Source organism: Rhinatrema bivittatum, chromosome 13 (assembly GCF_901001135.1).
Source record: "Rhinatrema bivittatum chromosome 13, aRhiBiv1.1, whole genome shotgun sequence".
Classification (NCBI taxonomy): domain Eukaryota; kingdom Metazoa; phylum Chordata; class Amphibia; order Gymnophiona; family Rhinatrematidae; genus Rhinatrema; species Rhinatrema bivittatum.
This window is the reverse complement of record NC_042627.1, coordinates 68,169,656-68,194,316: the sequence shown is the minus strand read 5'-3', so window position 1 is coordinate 68,194,316 and position 24,661 is coordinate 68,169,656. Positions and strand designations below refer to the sequence as shown.

Genomic DNA, 24,661 nt, shown 5'->3' with positions numbered 1-24,661 from the left:
AAACGTCAAGCCAAGGGTGGACAGAGATATACTGGACAAGACACATAGGACGAGGTGGGCTGGAGAAGGCAAGGCGAGGCAAGGCACAAGAACCAGGATCGTAGAGAGGAATTGGGAATCAACATGCACTTCCTTATCCTTCTGCGCCATCAATCAGGAACCAGTGGGTTTAGTCCACTTATCCAGCAACGAGACAGAAATCTTTTAATGACATCACTAAATATATATTTACTTAGCTCAGAACCGGTATTGCCAGTGTTCTCTGTCTTCAGCTCCTGGAGGGATGGTTGATCTTTAGCACACCCTTTTTTGTTTTACTGTTGAGAAGGCTAAGGAACTGGTATTAAGAGTAATTTTTGGGTTGAATTTTGGGTTTAGTCAGGACCTCATGAGTAAGAGAGGATTGCCTTTAGCATTGCTTCAAGGAGGTAACAAGGCTGGTAAACTCTTTGGTGAGAAAAAGCTCTTACTTAACATGAACGTTTGTTAATTACTTACTATGACTGAGAAAGTTAGGCGTTGCTTGGATTTTGGAAGGAAACACGCAGCTGCTGACAGCCTCACATGTTCTGATTGACGCAGATCCACGGATCAAGGAGAGAAACCAAAAAAGGCTCAGTCCTCAACAAAGAAGGATAGTGAGCCAGGTTCCATCTCAAAATGTAAAGCAAAACACTTTGCAGGCTCTACGGGGACCGTTAACCCAGGCTGCTCAGTGGTTGAGAATGATGCAGCCACCACTTTGAAAACAGCCTGTTCAGCATCTGGGTCTGCAGAGAGTGAAATGAGATATTTTCAGGAGCCTCCAATGTTAAGGCCTGAGGAAAATATTCAAATGGAGGTAATAGATGAAGAAGTGGGTCACTCGTCTTTAGAATATTCCCAAGAATGTTTTAGATTTTTACCTGGAGCTTTTCGGGCTTTTAAGAGTAAAAGACATACATCTGAGAATATGTTCCAGGCAGGATCTGTTACTGTTCATAAAGAATGGTTTATGAACTGGAGATAGCCAAACCTGTAAAAAGATGGTTTTTTGCTCCCCGGTTCGATCTTCAAGGAAAGTAGTTACAATTCCGGCTACCGTAAGCAAGTGATAGTGTTAGAGGCTGTTTGTCCAGTTCCAACAGCAAGGGAAAAATAGGATAATTATTCAGTATACTTTGTTATCCCTAGAAGGATGAAACATTCAGGCCAATACTAGATTTAAAGATGGTAAACTGGAGCTTGCATGTACCTCATTTCCATATGGAAACTCGAAGGTCCGCAATTGCATCAATAAGAAAAGGTGAGTTTCTAACGTTGGATTTAAGAGGCCTATTTTCATATTCTGATAAGGGAGTGCAGTTAGAAATAACTTCGACTCAAAGCCTTGCCATTTGGTCTAGCAACGGCACAAAGGACTTTTGCAAAGGTAATGGTCACTGTGGCTGCAATCCATAGTTGGATACTTGGCTAATAAGGAACAAATCCTTTGCAGAGAGTGGGGAAGATAGAAACCTATGATTGTGTTGCTACAAAGGCTAGGATGGGTCATCAAGTTTTGCAAAAATCAATCTTCAGTCAGTGCAACAATTGGAACACTTGGGAGCAGTGTTCAATATGGAATTAGGTCAGATGTCATTGGTACAAAAAAGAATATTAACATTCAAACACAGGTAACGAAATGTTCAGTGCAGCAAGCCCCAAAAGCATGGAATTACCTGCAACTACTAGGTACTATGGCATCTACTCTGGAGTTGGTTCCCTGGGTTAGAGTGCATATGAAAAATTGTCCTAATCACAGATGCATCCACCCTGGGGTGAGGAGCTCATGTAGATGGGCTCAGCACTCAGGGTCTCTGGTCTGCCCAGGAACATTCTTGTCAAATCAACTTCCTGGAGCTTCGGGCGATCAGGTATGCGCTATGGGCTGTCCAACAAATTTGTCCTGATCCACACCAACAACAAAGTAGCTATGTGGTATGTCAACAAGAAGGGAGGCATGGGATCATACTTCCTGTGTCAGGTGGTGGTCCAGATCTGGTCATGGGCCCTGTCCCACGGGATGGTATTCAGGGCCATGTACCTGGTTGGGACAGAGAATGTGGTAGTGGATAGGCTGATTCGTGCCTCCAGGCCCCATGAGTGGTCCCTTAACCAGGGGTAGCGAATCAGATATTCCACCTGTGGGTGAGCCCGGATATAGATCTGTTTGTGTCCCCCTGCAACAGGAAATGTGCCTCTGTTCTGCTCCCTGTACAGGTCAGCCAGCAGTCCAGCCTTGGATGCCCTCGCCAGTCATTGGGGCAGGGGTCTTCTAAATGCATATCCTCCCATCCCCTTATTGGCAAAGACTCTCTTGAAGTTTCACGAGGACAGGGGGACTATGGTCCTCATAGCCCTTCATTGGCCAAGACAGGTCTGTTTTCCACACCTAACGGAGTTGTCCATCCGGAGACTTGATTTCCCCAGATCTCATCATGCCGCAGGCTGCGGCATCCCATCCTCCAATCTCTGTTGCTCACAGTCTGGATGTTGAGAGGTTGATCCTGTAGCTGCTTGATCTTTCAGAGGATGTGTCTCGGGTCCTGGTGGCTTCTAGAAAGTCTTCCACTAGAAAGTCATATGGACTGAAGGGGAGGAGGTTGTCCATGTGGTGTAAGCTGAAGGCTCTAAATCTGTTCTCCTGCCTCAAACAAAAACTGCTTGATTGTGTTCTACACCTATTGAAGGCTGGCTTAAATACCAACTCCATTAGAGTTCATCTCAGTGCAATTGGTGCATACCACCAAGGTGTAGATGGTACACCCATCTCTGTACAGCCTATAGTTGTACGCTTCATGCGGGGTCTGCTTTAATTGAAGCCTCCCCTAAGGCTTCCCGCTGAGTCTTGGGACCTCAGCATGATGTTAGCTTAGCTGATGAAAGCTCCACTTGAGCTGCTGCATACCTGTGACCTGAAGTACCTGACCTGGAAGGTCATATTTTTGGTGATAGTCACTTCAGCATGTAGGGTCAGTGAGCTCCAGGCTTTAGTGACTTAACCACCTTATACTAAGTTTTATCAAGACAGAGTGATTTTGTGTATGCACCCTAAGTTTCTGCCTAAAGTGGTGATGGATTTCCATCTTAACCAGTCAGTCATCCTGCAATATTCTTTCCCAAGCCCTATATGCACCAAGGTGAATGAGCACTGTACGGTTTGGACAGCAAGCAAGCCTTAGCCTTCTATCTGGAGTGCACAGAAACCCATAGACAGCGCACCCAACTTTTTATTTCTTTTGACAAGAATAGTTTGGGCGTTGCTGATGCCAAACAGACACTATCCAATTGGCTAGCAGATTGTATCTCCTTCTCTTATGCCCAGGCAGGACTGCACCTGGGGGTCATGTCAAGGCTCATTCTGTCAGAGCCATGGCAGCATCGGTGGCCCACTTGCAAGCAGTTCCCATGAAGGAAATCTGCAACACTACGACGTAGATTTCTCTCCACACATTCACATATTGTCTCGATAGGGATGGCTGATGCGATAGTAGGTTCGGCCAGTTTGTCCTTTGGAACCTGTTTGAGATGTAGAACCCAACTTTCCCACCTAGGGCCCATTGCTTGGGTTCAGGCTGTCTTCCCCTTTGTTACCAACAGCACCACTGTTGTACCCGTTGGCACCTGGTTAGGTGTCTGCTGTGTTAATTTGAGTGAAAAGACTGCAGGCAGCTTGTAATCTGAAACCGACCTTTTTATTAGAGAGAGACAGAGACAAAAGGACAAAGGAATGGGGAAGGAACAAATCGTGAGGAGATAATTTGTCCCTGGAGTAGCATAGGTTTTTACAACAATGGTGTTAACACTTAGCTACTCAACTCTTCCAGCAGTGTGCATAGCATTATAAACCCTTCATACCGACCAATCAGAGCATATTCAGGGTGTTGTATTTAGATAAGTGCGGTACATTTGATTTGAGTATGTATTAGATCAATCAGCTAAAGGGTCTGGGATGTCAGCTCATTGCATGCCAGCACGTATTCAGGGTACTCTTCTTTCTTTGTCTAAAAACTAATATTCAGGAATACAGCAGAGATGAGGTGCCTCAGAAAGTCAGTGCATAATACTACAATCATCTGGTCCCCTATTTGTGTTGGGGAGCAGCCTGTAGCTAGGGATTCACCCATGTGTGAGGACTACCAACCTGTTTGTCCTCAGAGAAGGTAGAGTTACTTATCTGTAACAAGTGTTCTCCGAGGACAGCAGGATGTTAGTCCTCACGAAACCCGCCCACCACCCTGCAGAGTTGGGTTTCTCCTATTTTTTATTTTAATTATAATTCTGTGTTACAAGACTGGAGAGGGACCTCACATGGACGCATGGTATAGGGCATGCTGGGCATGCTCATTGAGCCAAGTCAAAGTTAGAAACTTTGACATAAATTTTCCGCATCGGGGCTCCATCTGATGATGTCATCCATGTCTGAGGACTAACATCCTGCTGTCCTCGAACACCTGCTAGAAGTAAGCAACTCTCCTTTATCATGTAGGGAACAATTTCTATATTTTAGCAAAGAAGCTGCAGTACTCAATCCTGTTCCTTCCTTTTTTGCCTAATGTGATTTCAGTTTTTCATTAAAATCAGAAAATTGTACTACCAGTGTTTAACAAAGAAATGTGTAGATGACATAACAAGAGCTTGAGAGGTTTAGATGTGAATCGCAGTCTAAAAAGGTATTTGAATATTACATGTGAGCTCCGAAGGTCGGATCACTTGTTTGTGTTATTTGGAGGACCTGGTAAAGGGGATGCGGTCTCCAAAGCTACAATTGCACGGTGGATTAAGGAGGCAATAAGTTCAGCATACTTGGTGCAAGGTAGAAAACCACCTAATTTAATTAATGCTCGTTCTACAAGATCACAGTCTGCTTATTGGGCAGAATCTGGTGCAGTTAGTCCTAGTGAAATTTGTAATGCGGCAACATGGACATCTTTAAATCCGTTAGTAAAGCATTATAGACTGGATGTTTTTGCAAGACAGAAGGCTTATTATGGGTTTACTGTCTTGAGAATAGGTTTAAATTCAGTCCCAACCTAAATGAATGGGCTTTGGTAGAACATAAGAACATGCCATACTGGGTCAGACCAAGGGTCCATCAAGCCCAGCATCCTGTTTCCAACAGTACTTCCCATTAATCCTTGATTAGTGGCACAGAAGGGTAAGGAAGGAGAAATTATTACTTTACCTGTTAATTTCCTTTCCTTTACTTCCCCAACACCAATCAGGAAGCCCACCCAGGGAGTAAAAGTTTTGTTAATTATAGTTCAGATAATATTTATATTGTTGTATGGAATCAGAGAATAATAAATTAATTAAGTTTAAAGATTATTATCTATTGATATTCTAAATATGTTTTAAAAATATGCATGGTAAAAGGTTTTTGGTTTTTTTTCTGTTGGTGTTGAATATTTTTGTTTCCCAATTATTTTTGAAGAAGTAGAAAATATTTTGTTAGTATACCACTCAAAATATATAATTTATTTTAAAGAGTTTTTTTAGATTTTTAGAGTTAAAGCTTTGGCAGTAGTACACTGGCAGAACCGGTTCTGGGTTAAGTATATATATTAGTGTTGTCATTAAAAGAACTCTTGTTTCCAGTGGCTGAATCAGTGGACTGAACCCACTGCTTCCTGATTGGTGTCACAGAAGTAAAGGAAAGGAAATTAACAGGTAAAGTCATAATTTCTCCTACTTCAGGAGTAGAAGACCCATTGCTTATATATAGGCCAGGAGGCACTGTTCCAGGTTTCCCGCCATGGCGCGCATGTTATGTGCACACCTACACGTGCCTTATAGGGAGGCAGCAGCCTGTCTGGGATGGCGGAATGCTGCCACAACAAGAGGCCCCTGGCAGCGTTCGGCAGCACCAGGGGTGACTGTGGCAGCTCGTAGGTGCGTCCCGTGAGCCACCAAACATAAAAGTGGACTTTTGAAATTTACTACAATATAAGCCATTGAATTGTCAATAGGTTTTACGCATGTAAGTGCACTTTAAGCACATAAATGGGCTTTTGAAAATTGCTATGATAGTATGTTACATTTATGCATGTAGCTCCTTTGAAAATTACCTCCTATGCTTTCATCCCATTCTCTGCCAGGTTCTACATGCTTGAAATAATGTCCATCTGTTATATTTTTGCTGTAAACTCTGTTGGTTTATGCTAACAGGAGCTCTGGTACTACCACTTAGCCTCTGCTCAGGGCAAGCGAATATAAATGATTCTGTCAGTGAAACTGAGGCAGCGTAGGGGTGTTTTAAAAGTAAAAATCCTTTTTTTCGCACATTAAAATGTTGCTCTTTTCTGAAGCTGCCCTTCAGATGGCTTCCTCTTTCCTTTCTGGGTGCATGTGACAGCAAGAGATGCTTTATCTTGATAGCTGGCTGGAGACATTCAGATATCTCCCAAGGTATAAATAATGCACAAGAAGCAAGTATTTTCCAGTGGAAGTTCTCAGACAAGTAATCCTGATCTGAGACTCGGGAGTAATAGCAGGAACTGTTTCTTTACAGATAGGGCGGTGGGTGGATGGAGCTGCCTGCCGGTGGTGGAGAATTTAGGAAAGGTTGGGATAAGCACAGAGGAGCCTGGGTTAAGAGGTAATGAAACTAAAGCTAGATGTTATATAGATAGACTCTGCAGTAATGTAACAGGGAAGAAGAATGGATAGGCCTGAATGTTGCTGTCGGTTCTGTTTCTGACTAACAAGACACCTCCAGATGTATTTTTGGTTTGCACCACATGACACCAGCGAAACATCAAGAGGAGATATGTTTTACTTTTTAACCAGCCTCGGTTTTTGTTGATATTTAGGTTTCATTAGTTTGCAGTTGCTTTTTTCTAGCGATGAGATCATTTTACACTGACATGCATCTGGAAAAATACAATTTTTCCCCCCTCCAAAGTTTCTCACTCAGCAAACCACAATATGGAGCCACTTTTCTAACTCTGCACATAGTCAGCAAACACGTGCATAAGTTATACCAATTTCCAAAGAAGATTTGTGCCCATTAAGTCTGATTTTGTAAATTAGCCTCTCAGATGTACCTGCTACGCTTACACTTGCTAAAATGCACACAGAATCTTTTCTTGATACTTTATGCCCATGTTTTGGGAAATCCCAAAGTGTGCACAAAGGTCCAAACCCCTTCTCAGCTCCATGGCCTGGGATGCCTCTGCTCAGTCTGGGTAAACGTAAGCACATAGAGGAGTTATTTTATTTATTTATTTAAATGCTTTTGAACTATACCGACATTCATAGGACATATCATGCTGGTTTACAATCAACATTGAAGTACTGAGCGAGAAAGTTACAAATAACAGGGAGGGGGAGAGGGAGCAGGAATGAAAAGAGGAGAAGAAGGGGGCTAGGTGATAGCAAGCACGCAATTAGCGGGAAGGATAAAGTTAGTCATCAGTAAAGGGAGAGAGAAAAAATAGGAACTGTGTTAACAACTGAGATGATAACAATTTATTTATTATTTCATTTTTATATACCGAAGTTTCATAAGAACATATCACATCGGTTTACATTAGTTAACAAATATTCATTTAAAAATATTTGCATTTCCAAAATTAAATGAAGAGAAGTAAATACAAAGTTTCATTATAAACTAGTAAAACAAATAAAATAATTAAACAACATTTAAACAGTTAAAGAAGCATAAAAGAACATAAGAAATTGCCATGCTGGGTCAGACCAAGGGTCCATCAAGCCCAGCATCCTGTTTCCAACAGAGGCCAAACCAGGCCACAAGAACCTGGCAATTACCCAAACACTAAGAAGATCCCATGCTACTGATGCAATTAATAGCAGTGGCTATTCCCTAAGTAAAATTGATTAATAGCCGTTAATGAATTTCTCCTCCAAGAACTTATCCAACCCTTTTTCCCTGTACGTACCAGGATCAGTCCAGGACACCTGGGTTGTGACTCCGCACCAGTAGATGGAGACAGACTAAAACTTGTGGGCGGAGCCATATATGCCCCTGTGCCAGTCACAGCCCCTCAGTCTTACTCTGTCTCCAGTAGATGGTGCAGGTCCAGTCACAGCCCTGCCTGACCTGATTCTGGTATTCCGTCGGGGTCGGTTCTTTGTCTTGGTTTTAGGCCAGTTTGGGCTATAGTTGTTTTTATTTGGGAATTGTTGAATTTTGACTTTTTGCATTTTAAATTGTCACTGACGTCCCGTCCGCCCTGCCTCCCAGGGGGGTTGTGAGGTCCTGAGGGGACTACCCCCCCTGGTTGAGGCCGCTGCTAGGGTCGAGGACCTGGCTTTACCAGTAGCAGCGTCAGGGGTGACACCGGGGAGCCCGGTTCACTCACCCCTGCTGGATTAGGGCTCCAGGACTGTGGTCAGTGACAGGGTTTTGTAAAAAAAAAAAAAAAAAAAAAAAAATGAAGGAAATCAGTTGTTGCTTGTTTTCTGGCTCTTCGTTCCTTCGCGTCGCCGCTCCGGGGGGGGGGCGCCGCTGGCAGGGGGGAGGTCGGTTCGTTCGCTGTTTCCCCGCGGTTGCGTTGGCATGTCTCGTGGCTCGTCCTGTCGGGCCTGCGGCTCGGGTCGTTGGCTCCCCGGGGCTTCTCAGGTCCTGTAGGGACCATCCCCGCTGGTGGAGCACTGGCTGGGCTAGGGGTCGAGCCCGGCTCACTCACCCCGGCCGAAACGCTGGACCGCTGCGAGGGACAGTTCCCGGTAATTAATTTAAAAAAAAAAAAAAAAAAAAAAAAAAGGGGAAGATAGCCGGAGCGGTTTTCGTTTTGGCGCAAGCGCCAGGGTTTTCTTTTCCTCTCGCGCGGTTGATTCGGCGTTTTTGTTTCTCCCCCCCCCCCCCCCCTCCTCCCCTTCTCCCGCCACATAGGTCGGCCTGATCGACTTGCGGCTCCAGCGCCGCGCGCCTCCCTCGCCCTCAGCTGTCCTCGGGCTGCGACACGGGAGGGGGGGGGCACGGGATCGGCGACCTGGCTTCGGGGGGGGGTGCTGGTTCAGCGGCAGCCTCTCGCTGTTGTGAGGGGACCGTCCGGCGGTCTTTCCCAAGCCGTTGCCGTCTGCTGCGGGACAAGAAAGTAAAAAATAAATAAATAAATAAATAAATAATTTCTGCGCCGCCCGCTCGTGCGCCATTCGCGGGAAAGTCGGCCATTTTTGGTGCCGGCGCCAAGCGCGACACCAAGCGCAGCAGCTCCGGGGAATTCCCCTCATTCTCCCCCCCCCCCCCCCCCCCCCAACGTCCGGCTCCGCCGTCGGTTCGCCGTCGGGGGCAGTGGGGGGACGGCTGGGGGAGAAACGACGAAACCTGAAGGATCTGTGCCCGGGGTTTTTCTTTTGGCCAGGCATGGGGCCTGCAAGGCCCGCACAGCCCACAGGCGCCCGGATGGCTAGGCGGGGGGGCCTGCGAGGCCGATCCCGCTGCTCTAGACACGTCCTCGGCCGCGGACCGCAGTGGGGCGATTCCTAGCCAAACGTCCGTTCCGGGCCGTACCGCCTAGAGTGGGCACGGACCCTGCCTCTGAGTCTTCGGATCCGGACATTTCCAAGGGCCCCCCCCCCCCCCCTCCTCCGAGGGGGGCTGAGGGAGAGGTCTACGTCTGAATCGTCAGGTCCGGAGATTTCCAAGGCGCCCTTCCCGCCTCCGAGGGGGGCTGTGGGACATGGCGTGCCACTGCAGGGGGCGGCGAGGCAGTAACAGGCTTCGGAAGGGGATGGCTCGAGATTGAAGGAGCTGGCCCCTGATTCCCGCCAGCCTGGAGGAGTTGGGAATCGCCCCGCCGCCTGAGGGCTCTCGGCTGGGCTCCATTCCTCTTCGCCTCTCTGTGACAGCTCTGCTCTATTAAGTGTGGGATTCTCCGGCTTTGAGCCTGAAGGTCGCGAAGACTATGGGTACGCTCTCTCACTTGCTGGAGGACGACTGATTTCCCTGGGGGACAACAGGGTTTTCAGGCTGCCCGAGGGCAGATCCAGGACGCGGTCTTCGTTTTCGGCCAAGTCCCGCTGTTGTGGTTCCAGGAAGTCGCGCCCTCATAGGTCGTCCGGTCAGTCGTATTGGTCTTCCTCCTGCGGCAGCAGTCTTTTCGGGGGAAGCGAGGGAGCCCCGGCGTCGCCGGGACCAAAGCTTCGCCATGAAAGGTGGTCGGCCCCTCTCTCGCCGCAGCCCCAGCGCGCTGTCCCCACAGCCAGGGCGCGGTTGCTGTCAGTTTTCAGAGATGGGCCGGCGTACCGTCAGACCAGTGGGTCCTCCATGTGCACAGACGCGGCTACCTCATCCGTCCCGGTCAACCTCGGCGGGGACCGTTTCTCCGTTTCCGTCATCGTCCCAAAGACAGCCGGCACGTCCAGATCTCTTCTGGATCTCAAAGGGGTAAACCGATGCCTTCGCGTTCCTCACTGGAGGCGGTTCGGTCGGTCATTGCCGTGGTCCGGCCCGGCGGTTTTCTGGCCTCCCTAGAGGTCTCGGATGAGTATCTTCACATAGGCATTCCGCCGTCGTTCCAGCGCTTCCTCAGGTTCGGCGTTCTAGGACGGCATTCCCAGTTTCGTGCGCTCCCGGTTGGTCTTGCGACGGGCCCCGTACATTCACGAAGGTGATGGTCGTGGGGGCGGCATCCTTACCTGGACGATTGGTTGATTTGGGCGACGTCCGAGGATCAGTGTCGGTTGACTGTGGCCAGGGTCCTACAACTGTTGGCAGTCCCTAGGAGGGGTAGTCACCTTCAACAAGAGTCATCGGACACCCACGCTGACCTTGGAATATCTGGGAGCCGTTTTCGCCACGAAGCAGGGCACGGTTCCTGTCACACGAACGGAGATGCTAACGGCGAGCTCAACTAAGGCGCTTATTGTCTCTCCGCTGGCTGCGGGTCTGCGACTACCTTAAGGTCCTGGGTTCTATGGCTTCAACACTAGCGCTGGTTCCCCGGGAGTTCGCGCATCTGCGACCCGTACAGTCGTCCTTCCTATCCCGCTGGATGCCGGTGTCGGAGGAGTTCCACTTCCTGCTTCCACTAGCAGGACACGCAAGCCCCAGCATGCGCTGGTAGCCGGATTCCAGTCGCCTGTTCTTCGGATGTGTCTCTTCTGGTGACCAACTTGGACGGTGGTAACCGCGGCTGCCAGTCTCTCCGGTTGGGGAGCGGTCTGTCTAGGAAGCTCAGTCCAAGGCCTCTGCTCGGGGTCGCCAGCCCAGTGGTCTATCCACAGACTAGAGACCGGAGCGGTCCGTCTAGCTCTGCAAGCCTTCCTACCGTTAGTGCGGGGTAAGGCGGTCCGAGTGTTGTCAGGCAACGTGACCACCGTGGCCTACATCAACTGCCGGGGCGGGACAAGGAACCCACAGGTGGCGGAGGAGGCTCAGCGCTTGCTGACCTGGTCAGAGCTACTTCTCTCCAACGTTACAGCCTCTCGATTTGCACGAGTCGACACCGCTCAGGCGGTTTTTTTCTCAGCAGTCATCGCCTGGGTCCCGGAGAGTGGGAGCTGGCGGACGAAGTGTTTACATGGATCTGATGTCCACGGGGCACAACGCGAAGGCTCCGCGTTTTCAGTCGCCGTCCAGAACGGGAGGCAGAAGGCGTCGCTGCGTTGGTACTCCCCTGGCCGACGGCTGTTCTGCTGTCCGTCTTTTTTTCCCGTGGCCGATGTTCGGCGAGATTCTGCGGCGCATGGAGTTGCACCCGGCCAACGTGATCCGGCCGCATCGACCGTGGTGCGCAGACCTCGTCCAGATCGCGGTAATGATACCCTGTCGGCTCCAGGGAAGGGCGGGTCTGCTCCATCAGGGCCCCGTCTGTTTGGCGGATGCGGTTCACTTCCGCCTCGCGGCATGGTTTTTTGCAATGAGGCAGCTGCAGGGAAAAGGTTACTCAGATGCCGTGGTAACCACGTTGCTACGATCCAGGCGGCAGTCGACGGTCCCTGGCTTCTGTCCGTGTCTGGGTGTTTTTTGAGGAATGGTGCGTCCCGCGTGGGGTGTTCCCCACGGCGGCTTCCGTCTTCGACATTCTGGCGTTCCTACAGGCAGGTCTGGCCAAGGGTCTGGCGTGCAGTTCTATGGCTCCAAGTAGTGGCGCTTGGTTGTTTGTGAGGTGCGGTCCAAGTAGTGGCGCTTGGTTGTTTGTGAGGTGCGGTCCGTGGATCACCCCTGGCTCTTCACCCGGATATATCCTGTTTCCTTCGGGGAGCTAAGCACCTTCGTCCTCCAGTGCGTCTATCCTGTCCGGTTTGGAACCTCAATTGGGGCTCTCCGCTTTAGGCGCGGCGCTGTTTTGAGCCCTTGAAACGCGCAGCGACTAAAGATCTCGCGTTCAGGACGGTGTTCTTGGTGGCGATTGCCTCGGCATGGCGGGTTTTCGGAGTTACGGGCCTTGTCCCGTAGGGCTCCCTTTTTTGCATATTTCCGATTCCGGAATTTTCCTTGCGGACGGTTCCTTCTTTTCGGCCGAACGTGGTGTCGTTTTTCCATGTAATTCAGTTGGTAGAGCTGCCCGCTTTCGCGGTCAGGGAGTCCTCTGCTTCTACGGCGAGGGGTTTCCGGAAGCTTGCCGTGCGGAGTTCCCTCCTTCGTTTTCTGGAGGTCTCTAATCCGTTTCCGGTCACACATCATCTGTTTGTTTGGTTCTCTGGTCCCGAGAACGGGGCCGCAGTGTCCTGCACGACGATCGCCCGTTGGCTCAAGGAGGCCATTGGTCCGGCGTGCTTGGTGCGGGGGAAAACCACTTCTCGTAGGTCTTCGGGCTCACTCCACTCGATCTCAAGCTGAGCCTTGGGCGGAAGCTTGTCCGGTGTCGCCTGAAGGGATTGGCAGGGCGGCTCCCTAGAAGTCGTGGCATACCTTCTCGGGCTGCCTGGCGGTCGTTGCATGCCTTCTCAGGCCTTACCAGTTGGATGGCCGAGCTACCGATTCCGGGGGATTTGCGGATTGGGTACTCCAAGCGGGACTCTCTGCTTCCCACCCTCGGTGAGTTTGCTCTGGTACATCCCAGGTGTCCTGGACTGATCCTGGTACGTACAGGGAAAGGAAAATTAGTTTCTTACCTGATAATTTTCGTTCCTGTAGTACCAAGGATCAGTCCAGGATCCCGCCCGCAGTGCTACGCTAAAGTAACGGGGAGTCCGCTCATCGTTGTTTTCCGTAGGCTGACCTCTTGTTTCTTCGCTCTCCCGGTTGGGGAGTCTGGTCCCTGTGGGGGCGTTGGAATTCTTGCCGTTTGCATAACAAGTTTGTAGGGTTAGCTATGGTTGCCTTTTGGTATTTTCTACTTTGACATTACGTATGACTGAGGGGCTGTGACTGGCACAGGGGCATATATGGCTCCGCCCACAAGTTTTAGTCTGTCTCCATCTACTGGTGCGGAGTCACAACCCAGGTGTCCTGGACTGATCCTTGGTACTACAGGAACGAAAATTATCAGGTAAGAAACTAATTTTCCTTTTGAACCCAGCTACACTAACTGCTCTAACTACATCCTCTGGCAACAAATTCCAGAGCTTTATTGTGCGTTGAGTGAAAAAGAATTTTCTCCGATTAGTCTTAAATGTGCTACTTGCTAACTTCATGGAATGCAGAGCAGTAAGAGCAGAGATAATATAATTAACTAAATATATTTAACGGGGGAATATAATCCGTAGGTTAAAACTCTTGGAAGGCTTGTTTGAATAGCCATGTTTTAATACCCTTTTTAAATATTTTAATGTCAGATTCCATCCTTAGTGCCTGAGGTAGAGAGTTCTACAGCTGGGGAAATAGCCCTTTCTCTCACATTATTTAAATCAGCAATTTTAGGAGAAGGAATGGGTAACATCCCTGTACCTGATGATCTTGTAATTCTTGATGGGATATGACAATGTAATGTTGAGGTTAACCATTCTATCTTTTTGTTGTAGAGGGTTTTATGAATTAGCGATAGAACTTTATGCTGAGCCCTGTATTTAAAAGGCAACCAATAAAGGTCCTTCAGTATTGGCGTAATGTGATCAGATCTTTTAGTTCCTGTCAAAAGTCTAGCCGCTGAGTTCTGTAATAATTGTAATGGTCTTGTAACATTCGCTGGTAGGCCCAAAAACATCGAATTTCAGTAATCCAATTTTGACAGAACAAGAGCTTGTAAGACTGTTCTAAAATCTTTTGGAAATAAGAGAGGCTTCAGTCTTTTAAGGACATTCAATTTAAAATTCCCATCGTTAATGATTTTTTTTTTTTTTTAATGCATGCTTTGTGTGAATTCACAATCAAGGAGAATCCCAAGATCTGGGATCTCCAGAGAAATGGATTTATCACACACAAGGTTTTACCTATTTATCAGCCAGTCAATTTTATTAAAAGGTCATGTCTGCATGTAAAACATTGTTTTACCCTCAAATCCCTTTAAAAAATGACCCTTCCTTTCCCATGTTTATGCATATGGCCAGCTTATTTATTTATTTATTTGTTTGTTTTGCTTGCTTCTAGATGATATAACAATGGTCATTTGTCCTGGAATAGCCAATCACAGTGAAAAGCAGTACATTCGTACTTTTGTCGATTATGCCCAGAAAAATGGCTACAGGTGTGCTGTGTTGAATCACCTGGGCGCTTTGCCAACCATCGAGCTTACCTCTCCACGCATGTTCACTTACGGTAAGAATCCTTTACAGTTGTTGTGCTAGATCTAAGGCAGCTGCACTCGCTTCTCTTCTAGGATGAAGCAGTCATTTATGGAATATACAAACTTAGCCTCTCTAGCATATCTCAGCGAGACTTTGAGCCAGTCATTACTGGGATAATTGAAATCTCCCATTATTAATGTGTTGCCACATTTCAGCTAGCATTTCAGCCTGTTTCTTCGTTTTGTCCAGGTGGCCGGTAAATACCCTCACAGCTATACTCTTATCTGTCGCATATGTAATTTCTGCAGGGTTTTTATCATGCTCGACTCGATGCCATCTTTTACAGATAGGGCAGATCAAATTGGTGGAGTGGGTGACACTATCACATCAAAATAATTTATACCCTTACATCACAGTGTTCCATTAGTTATCCTCTTTCCACCATGTCTCTGAAACGCCTATAATGTCTATATCCTCATATAATGCCACACATTCTAACTCACCTGGCTTATTGCTCAGACTTCTGGCATTTGCATACAGACATTTTAAAGTGTGTTTTTTATTTGTACTTTCATTTCTCTTTGTATTCACAACCTGCTTATTAGCAAATGATACAGGTAGTTTTGTGTCATTTGCATCTGGGTGCTCTTTGTCTACATCCATCTGGGCTACTTCAGCCTTAGGCTATCCCAGCAGAGAGGTTATGCAAGTATCTTTAAAATGGAGACAGCGTAGCTTTTAAACTAGACCATGGGGGAAAGCTACTTGAGCGCTAGCAGCCTGGTCCCCTTCTGGTTAAGGTGGAGGCCATCCTGTCGGAATAGGCTCCCCCCCTTCTCCTGAATGTTCCTAACAAACCTAAAATCCCCTACACCAACGTCTCATCCATGCATCGAGACTCTGGAGCTCAGCAATGCACTTGGGGTCCTCCTGCTCATGGAGTGGGGAGCACACTGAGAATTCAGCCCTGGAGATTTGGATATCAGTTTCCTATCTAAGAACCTAACTTTAACCCCCAGGACCTCTCTCCTGCACCTTTGTATGTCATTGGTACCCACATGTAGCATGACAGTCTGCTACTCCCCAGCACTCTGTCAAATCTGATCCAGGTGGCGCGTGAGGTCCGCTACCTTTGCAGCACGGAGGCGGACAGTGTGCAGGTAAAGTGCATTCTACCTTTGGGAATGTGTAGTACCACGCATCTTTCCTACTGGAGCAGTTTTATTATAGCTTTCTTTGCATAATGTAATAGAAAGTTTTAAAATGTGGTATATATCCAGGAATCTAGAAAAAAAATATTTTTGCCTTTTAACTTCATTCCCTTAAACTTGCCTAGAGTTTAATCTGTTATTTTGGGAAAAAAAAAAAAAGATTAGCAAAAAAAAAAAAAAAATGCTGCCTCATTTGAGGGAGACTATCACAAGAAGTTTATACTGATTAGATTTCAGATTATGCTCCTTGCCTTGAAGGTACCCATTACAAACCACAGGCTTTTAAAGATTCTTGAAATGGTTTTTTTTTCATCAGCAAGCCCAGACACAAGAAATGCTACATTTCATTAATGTAAGCATCCTATTCTTAAATGTTCACCACTCAGCCTGATAGGGAGCCACCTTCCTCTCAAAGAAAAGTGACTGTAAAAAAAAAAAAAAGGAAAGATCCCTGTCCTTCCCTCCACCCCCCACCCCACTGTTAATCCAATTGAGTAAAGTTCCTACTGATTAACGGATGGGCAACTGCTGCTCTTGGACCAAAAGAAAAACGCAAACCTGATAACAGAGTAATTATTGTGTTTCCATGGCCTGTGGAGTGGTTGTCCTTGAATAGTGAACAGCTGTGGAGGGATTCATTGCGGGTCTTGGTCTTTGCTTGCAGGATGCACCTGGGAGTTTGCAGCCATGGTTAGCCATATCAAGAAGACCTACCCCCAGACCCAGCTGATTATGGTGGGCTTCAGCTTGGGAGGCAACATTGTCTGTAAATACCTGGGAGAAGCCCCAGCAAATCAGGAGAGAGTGCTGTGTTGTGCCAGCGTGTGTCAAGGATACAGCGCACTGCGGTAAGTGAATTTGAAAAAAAAAAAGTCTATATTTTTTTTTTTTTTGCCTAGCAGCTTCTTTTTGCTTCTAGTTTGGTTAGGACTGGCTTCCATTGGGGGTTTCCGTGCCATGCACTTTGATTTGCACTGCCTGGGTTATTTTCCCCCTGTTTTTTTTTAAATATCCCCCTCCACAGTCTTCTGCCTCAGCCATAGCAGCAAATGTCCTTGGCTTGGAATTGCACATGAGGGCACCATCTGGAGCCTTCATTTCAGTTGCTAAGCCTGTCCCCTGACCTGAGTGATGGCTGGGGCTCCCTCCCTCCCAGAGGCTGAGAATCCTCTGCACTGGGAATCAAACGCAGGCTCCCGCCACATGGCAGTGCTTTTCACTGGGCAGCCCATGGTAAGGGGACCTCCCAGACTTTCTAGTGTTCTTCAGTGGAAACCATCATGAACCGTCAAAGTCTTGTGCACTTGCATTTTCTTATATGACGCAGAGTAATGAAATCAGATTTTAGGAGATGAGCTCCCATTTAACCCTAAGGACCAACTTTATTGAACCATTAAAATGTATAGGAATTCGGTTCTTCAGGTCAGTGAGGAAACTGCACTTACACTGAAACTGATATTGAAAGGCAATTTTTTTGGATAACTTTGAGTTATGCAGATAAATGTTTTGAATACCATTGACATTTATCTGGATAAGCATACAGTACAATAACGGTATAAGGGGATAACACAATATTCCTAACACACATATATCATATAATCACAAAAAAGGAATCAAAAGTTTGAAAAAATTGAAATACATTATTTCTCAAATATATTGCATTGTAGTTTTATTTCTTACCACATTACATCCTCTTATTACATCTTGTTTAAATGGATGTTTAAATGTATTATATTTATTAAAATCTAGTGTCGTCATAATGATGGGAGATAGTTCCTTTTGTAATATTTTGTGGAGTAAATAGAGGGTCGATTGACGAGGAGACATACGTATATGTGTTGTATTTTGTGTGGAATGGATAAAGGATAATGTGAATTTTGAAAGATATGTGAATGTAAATCTTTGAGGCATAAGCCATTACCCAGATACGAGAGGCCATTTCACAGGTGTACCGGGGCAGAGTTGACTTAGCAAAATAATTTATTTGCCTAGCTGAAGACGTGGCAAACAGCAGGTTGACGTTATCTACGAACAAATTTAAGCCTAACCAGTTAGATTTCAAAGTAAAATATCCGGTTAAGTAGTGATTCCCATTTTTTTTTTTTTTTTTTAAAAAGCGGACCTGTTGTCCCAATCCCCCATTTCAGTGAAACAAGTATTGCCCCTGTCAGCCAATTTCCCTTCCTCCTCCTCTTCCTCGCCTTCCTCCCCTGAAACAGTTAGAAATCATTTTGGATCTAGAAGCCTGAAATGCACCGGGCCCTGACAGCAACGCTGAACATGCCGGGATTATGATTATTTTACGATTTAACGTAAAATAATAAAAATGTAAAATAATGGTATTTTACGTTATATCGTAAGCATTTCTAAAGAGCCATGTTTTCAGTTCACGCTTGAAACTCTTTCTTTCTGTCACCTGACGTATTGACTCTGGAAGAGAGGTCCACAGCTTGGGACCTGCTATGGAAAACACTCGGTCTCTTATATGCGTTAGGTGTGTGTTCAGAGTGGAAGGAACCATTAGAAGTCCCTTGTTTTGTGATCTTAGGTCTCCCTGTGGGGTGTAGTGTTGAACTGTCACTCCTAAAAAACATGGGTTAATATTGTTAATGATGCTGAAAATTAGAGAGAATACTTTATAATGAATTCTGGATTGAAAGGAAGCCAGTGCAGAGCAATCAGCGAGGGCGTGATGTGCTCGAATCTCTTTGTCCTTAGTAAGAGTCTGGTGGAGGCATTTTGAAGTAACTGTAGTGGTTTTAGTAGACTTGAGGGCGGGCCTAGTAAAATGGCATTGCAGTAGTCTAAGGGGGTCATTTATCCAAATGCGATAAGGCGTTTTCGCATGCGAAAAGCCCCGTTAACACATGCGAAAGCACCATATCGTATGGTGTGATGCAAATTCAGAAAATAGGAGAAGTTAGGGGCGGAGAGTGGGCTGGGTTAGCCTGTCTGCAAAGAGGTCAAAGTGGCCCCTAACCCCCTACACTCATACCTAAACCTCACCTCCAGTTACTAGGTGGGCCTCCCATAGGGATACAAATACCTACCTATGGGGATGACATTATTCTCTCTCTCTCTCTCCGTCTCTCTCTCGTCCATCGTCGTCTCCTACTTTCCCACTTACTTCTCTTCCGTACCCTCTCTGTCCGTGCAAACCCACTGCGATCTCAGACCAGGTATAAGTGCCCTTCTGGTTCAGAAGGGGGAATCCCTAGGCTGCTATTTTACTGGGGTTTGCTACAGCAGCATTTTGCTACCCCTGTGACCCTCCTTTACTGTACCTTCAGGTGTATCTTCAGCAAAGAGATGCTGAACCGCGAGAATGGGACTCGGAGCATCTCAGCTGTTTATTGGTCTGATATGTTATGAAAATGTCTATTGTTTTTTTTCCCCTGACTTTGGTCACACGGCTTGCATTTTGGATGAGTTTTATAATTGTAAGGTCAGGAGCTTTAGAGATTTGAAACACCACTTGACTTCAATCTCCTTACACCGACCAAAAGAAAATGTAAGGCATTTAAATCCCTCCTGAGCCCAGTCCTGGCTGAATGCTGAGCATGTGGTCTGCATTTCATTCTCATAGCTGCACCTTTCAGCTCTTTCCTCCCCCCTTCTGGTGCATTTATGTTAGAAGACTGAATGTGGGGTGAGGGGGGTCCCCTCAAATATACAGATTAATGTTCCCTTAGCATTGAGAAAGAAGCGATGGTTTTTATCTGTGAACATAGCCTGGTAAGTGGCTGTTTTGTGAGGGGCTGCCGTTTGAGAACATGGCGCTTGTTGAGTTCTGTGTGTGTGTGTGTTAAATGCTGTGCTCATGAAAAGTGACACAGCCGTAGCTGTCAGGTTTGCACGGGGGGGGTGCAGCCCGCCTCGGCTTCTCCGGTTGGCTTCCAGACTTCCTTAGATGCTTTTCCTGTATCGGCCGCCCCTCTCCAGAGATTCCAGGTAAAGCATTCAGTCTACACAACTCACCTTTTTTTCGGTGTGGCTCGTGAGAAGCATCAGAAAGATGGCAGATGTGCTTTTTTGTTTCTGGTCTAGAGACCAAAGAGAAGTTTGTTTTGTTTTTTTAGGACCCAAACAATGTGCATGCAGAAAGGGAGAAGTCCATTATCTCATCTGTGAGCCGCTGTTGCTTCCCAGAATTTCCTTCATTTCTTTTGTTTGTTGCCAGAGTTAACTTCCCCGCCGGCGCTTATCTCAGACCAGAGGTCGCTGCCATTTTCTTACAATGAAAACATTAAAAGTGGCGCCGGTCACTGGCGAGCGAGGCAGGAGCTAAGGTTCGCTGCTGCCTGATTTTTTATTTATTTTTTTTTTTTCCAAGCTCCAGCGGGATCTGGGGAAGTGGTCGGGAGAGGGTCCAGAGAGATATGGGAGATGCTTGCTTTGTTTGTTCCTGGATTGTGAGGGGCAAAGAGAAGAACATGTTTTGTTTAGTTTTTTGCTTTGCAGGTTGTTTGTTTTTTTTTATTTTATTTTTTGTTTATAAAGAAAGTGAAGAAAGCAGACCCCGCCCCCAAATGAAATGAAAACATTTCCTGTACACTGTCTGCGAACCTCTGTTGCCTCCCACATAGTAAAAGTCGGTGCAGCCTGCAGTGTGTTCCCTGATCCCAGTACGTGCAAGCTGTGCCAATGGCATCGCATCTCTTTCGGGATAAAATGCCTCGGTGTTCGTTAACGGGTAGGACTCCTACCGTGCCGTGCATGCAGACGTTCTTTAGTTACTTAAAGTTTCTGGTCCTTTGGCACATTGCACCTGGAATGGGTAGTGTAGCATAATTTTCACAGGAGTTCAGTCTGGATCATTAAACTCTGGAGGAAAATGTGACTCTTCCACATTGCTCGGCATCTGTTTAAAACATAATTGTCCACAAGTTCAGCTGACAAATCTAATTTTGATACCCTAGCATATCGAATATTATTATGAGCTCCATATTCAAAGCATTTAGCCAGCTAACTGAGAAGTTAGCTGGCTAACTGAATATTTGGACACACATCCAGCTAATAAATTAGGTGACTAGAATTTAGCCGGATAAGTTAAGAGTATTCCAGGGGTGGAAGTAGGAGGAGTTGAGTAGTCTGCTAACTGATATTAAGAGTTAGCCAGATGACTTAGCCAGCTAAGGGCCTGGGCCTGATTCACTAAGCATTTTCCCATTAGGCACAGAGCAGGAGAAAAGCTTTAGTAAATCAGGCCCTAAGTCAGGTTGGACTAAAGAGCTATCCTAAAGTTAGCCAGCTATATTCACTAGTGCAGCTGCACTCTTAAAATACCTCCAAAGGTAGCCAGATAACTTTATCCAGCTAACTTTGTTATCTGGTCTGACTGAATATGAATCTCATCATATATATATATATTTTTTTTATAAGAGGGCTTTTGTTTTTGTTGGGTGGGAGGGAGGTTGTTTGTTTCGACCTGGCAGTTTTCCCTCCTCCCGTGGCTTTGCAGCTCAGTCGGAAGCAGGGCTGTGATTCTCGCAACTCCCCTGAGATTTTACCCACATTTTTTGTAACCTTCCCAAAATACCTTAGCCCACTCTTTGCAGTGACTTCCTTGGCTGCGCATCAGAACTTCTTCTGGAGACCTGCGATCATGGGCCCTAAATCTGGCCACCGGGCACTGCCTTCACAAGATAACCCCCTTCCTCTTACCCCTACATCCGACCCCCGGCGAGCAGAAGACCTGAGCCAGAAATTGAACCAGGGTCCCTTGGCGTGGCCTTGCTATAAATGAAGCCACCAGATTGGCTGAGAGGGTTTCATGTAAAAATTCTAGTTAGTGGAATTTGCTGTTAGACATTTCAAGATGACTTTATTTATTTATTTTTTTAACCTAAGTGGTATCAAGTGTTACAGTGAGATGTGGTTTATAGCAGTGAGGAGGACCTAGCATAACGAAAGGATTTTTTATTGGGGGGGACATTGCCGTGTTATAAAATAGGGAAAAATGTTCTAGGAAATGACATTATAGAGTTTATGGTGCAACTGTTCGCTGAGACATAATACTTATTTGATTAAAAAGAATTGTATCATTGTTTTCCAGTAAAAAAAAAAAAAAAAAAATAGCAGGGTAGGCTGGCTGAAAAAATGTCTGTGGTTTCCTTGATTGTTGCTGCTGTGTGTATGCATAGTGCCAGCTTATCTTTTGGGTGGGAATGGGATAGGGGGAAATCATTCATTCTATTTTAGGGAACCCTGCTGCCATCTCATCCCCCACCAAGAAATGTGTACTGCATATGCTTCAGAAGGGTCACATTTGGAAAAACATCTGGTACAGGGAAGGCTTTCCAATCTGACTCTCATGTCTGAAGAAGGAACAGAGAAAATATTCATTTCAGTAATTTTTAGATTTTTGATTGTAAATATTTGTAGAGGAATTTGGAAATAAGATTCTGTTAGGCTTTCAAATTTCATTTACAGATTGAGCTATCTTCTATTCTTGGTTGTAATGACAGTGGATTTTCCATAGTAAGGTCAATTGGCTTCTGGAATCCTGCAAATGTCCTATATTTTCTTTGCGCTGGAGCTGGCCTCAGGATGTGATCCTGTCTTGACTTCAGCAAGCCTCTAGAAGTTCTAACCAATGACTTGATTTGCGTTTTATTTTAGGGCACAGGAAACCTTCCTGCAGTGGGATCAGTGCCGACGGCTGTATAACTTCCTGATGGCAGATAATATGAAGAAAATCATCCTCTCCCACAGGTAATTCAGCCTCGTGGGCTTCGGTCTTTGGAAGAGTCAGTGAGGTGTTAGTGTACACTCATCAGCAAGTACTGAGCTGGTAAGAGAGCCACAACACACATGTGGACTGATATTGTTCTTTTAGGAGAGGCGCTGTACTGTACCTCTCAATAGCCAGAGGGTGCTTACTTTACCAAAATAAAGACAGCCCTAACATCCTGGCCAAGGGCTGATGCTCCTTGTGACCTCTGGCAAGTCACGTCAACCTCCATTGCCTCAGATACCACCTTACGGCCTCAAGCATTTTCCCCACAGACACAGAATAGGAAAAAGTCTTAGTTAATCAGGCCCTAATATTGCAAACCCTCTGGGGATAGGGAAGACCTACAGTACCTGAACATAACCTGCTTCGAAGTATCACAAGAAGGTGGAATATATTAAAAAAAAAAATTAAAAAAAAAAGGATTTCAGAATAAAATCTCTTCTAGCTGTCTTATGGTACTACATGAATGTTAGGAAAGTGAGATCAGAGTATTCTGGGTTTTCTTTTGTTTTCTATCCCTGATGCAGGGAAATTAACATGATTTGAAATACTTAATCGGAGCCTTAACTATTTTAAAAGTTTTCATTGTGCTCGCCCTCACAAACTAACAGAAATAAAACCATGTTATAAGATTTTTTATTTAAAAATTACAAAAATATTCAGTAAGGAGATAACAAAAAAATCCAGCTTTTTTAACCTTGCCCAGAAGATGATCAGAGAAGGGGTATCATATTTAGTCCCTTAGGTCCAAATGTACAAAATAATTTATCCCTTTTTGTGGCTATGGGGGGGAAAAATTGAGTACATGTGGCTCTATGAGGCCGATACAATACAGAGAGTTCAGCCGAGCGCACTGAACAACCCACTGTCGGACGCGGGTTAAATGGGTGCTAATGCAATAGGGGGATTAACGCCTATTTAACCCGCCTCCCACGTGGAGTGAATGAGTTAGTGCTCATCATATGCTATTACTCATTCACTCCAAATGCAAAAAAAATAAATGTGCATCTCAGACGCACATTTATCGCTCAGATATTAACACCTGCCTGGAGCGCACTGAAAAAAGTACAGAAAAGCAGAAAAAACTCTGCCGGCTGCTTTGAAGACCGCCGATATGCATGCGCCCGCTTTCTGCAAGTTTTATTGCATCGGCCTCTTAGGAAGTAATTCAGAGAGAGAGCACTACAACCCATGAGATAACTGTGGCCAGCCAAGCCCTGTGCTGTGGCCTGTTCAAGATGTCTGTGACTTATTTCAGAGTGAGAGAAGTGAATCTGTGCCTCTGCGATGTAATTGGCCCACGTCTGCATAGCTGAACGTTTTTTGGCTACTGGTTTATTTCCATTCTGGGCTCTGGGAGACATGAAGTTATTTATATACATAGTGGGTCGGGTTGAAAGAAGATGGGGAGGTGTGTGGAGTCCGCACTACTGCTGGCAGCTCTCTCAGTATGATGATCCAAGGAGGGAGAAGAAGAAAAGCACTGCATTTGTCACCACTTATGCAGTGACCCTGAAAACAATTCCTTCCCGGACTCGGGTGGATATTGGCTCTGAATCGCTACATTAGCACTTTTCCCTAGCAGGTAACTATATCATCAGACCCACCTGGAGATTTTTTTTCCCTTGTAAAAAAAAAAAAAAGTGTGCAGTTTACTTTTGGAAAGTGTGGTGAACTTAAAAGCACAAGAGATGGTAACTTTCAAAGTGGCACGGGAGCACATTTGTGCTCACATTTTGTTGGCCCGTGCCCAGGGATCCACCTGTTTTATAACACATGCGCTTATATGCGTGCACCTTATAAAATAGCCTGGCCGCGCGCACAAGTGCACCTCATTTTAAGTGATCACGCGCCTGTGTGCGCAAAAGCCCCTTCTGCGTAAGTGAGGACATTTTAAAAGGGACGCACGCTGATGCAATTGCCTGTTTTTACCAGTTCCCCAGTTTGCCCAGTTAACAGGTTCTTCAGCTCCCCCTGGTTTGATAGCCTGTACACTCCCCAGTTACCCCAGACCCTGTTCACCTCTCAGAGGTGGCTTGTTGTTTTTTTAAACTTGCATTCCCTCCATAACAGAAGTAAAATTACGTGGCAGGGGACCTCAGCACACGTTGGATCG

The 24,661-nt window shown here is 46.2% G+C and overlaps 1 protein-coding gene across 3 annotated transcripts in view; it reads left to right on the top strand.

Annotated features, from left to right (window-relative positions):
* ABHD2 (abhydrolase domain containing 2) overlaps positions 1-24,661 on the top strand; it is an 81,758-nt gene that overhangs the window by 35,289 nt on the left and 21,808 nt on the right. For all 3 annotated transcript variants that reach the window (XR_003852323.1, XR_003852322.1, XM_029574445.1), the window contains exons 5-7: positions 14,462-14,629; positions 16,474-16,657; positions 22,431-22,523. Coding sequence is in view for 1 of the 3 variants with exons in the window: in XM_029574445.1 (XP_029430305.1) it covers positions 14,462-14,629; positions 16,474-16,657; positions 22,431-22,523 (445 nt within the window). In the remaining 2 variants the exon portion in view is untranslated. The remainder of the gene's footprint in view (positions 1-14,461; positions 14,630-16,473; positions 16,658-22,430; positions 22,524-24,661) is intronic.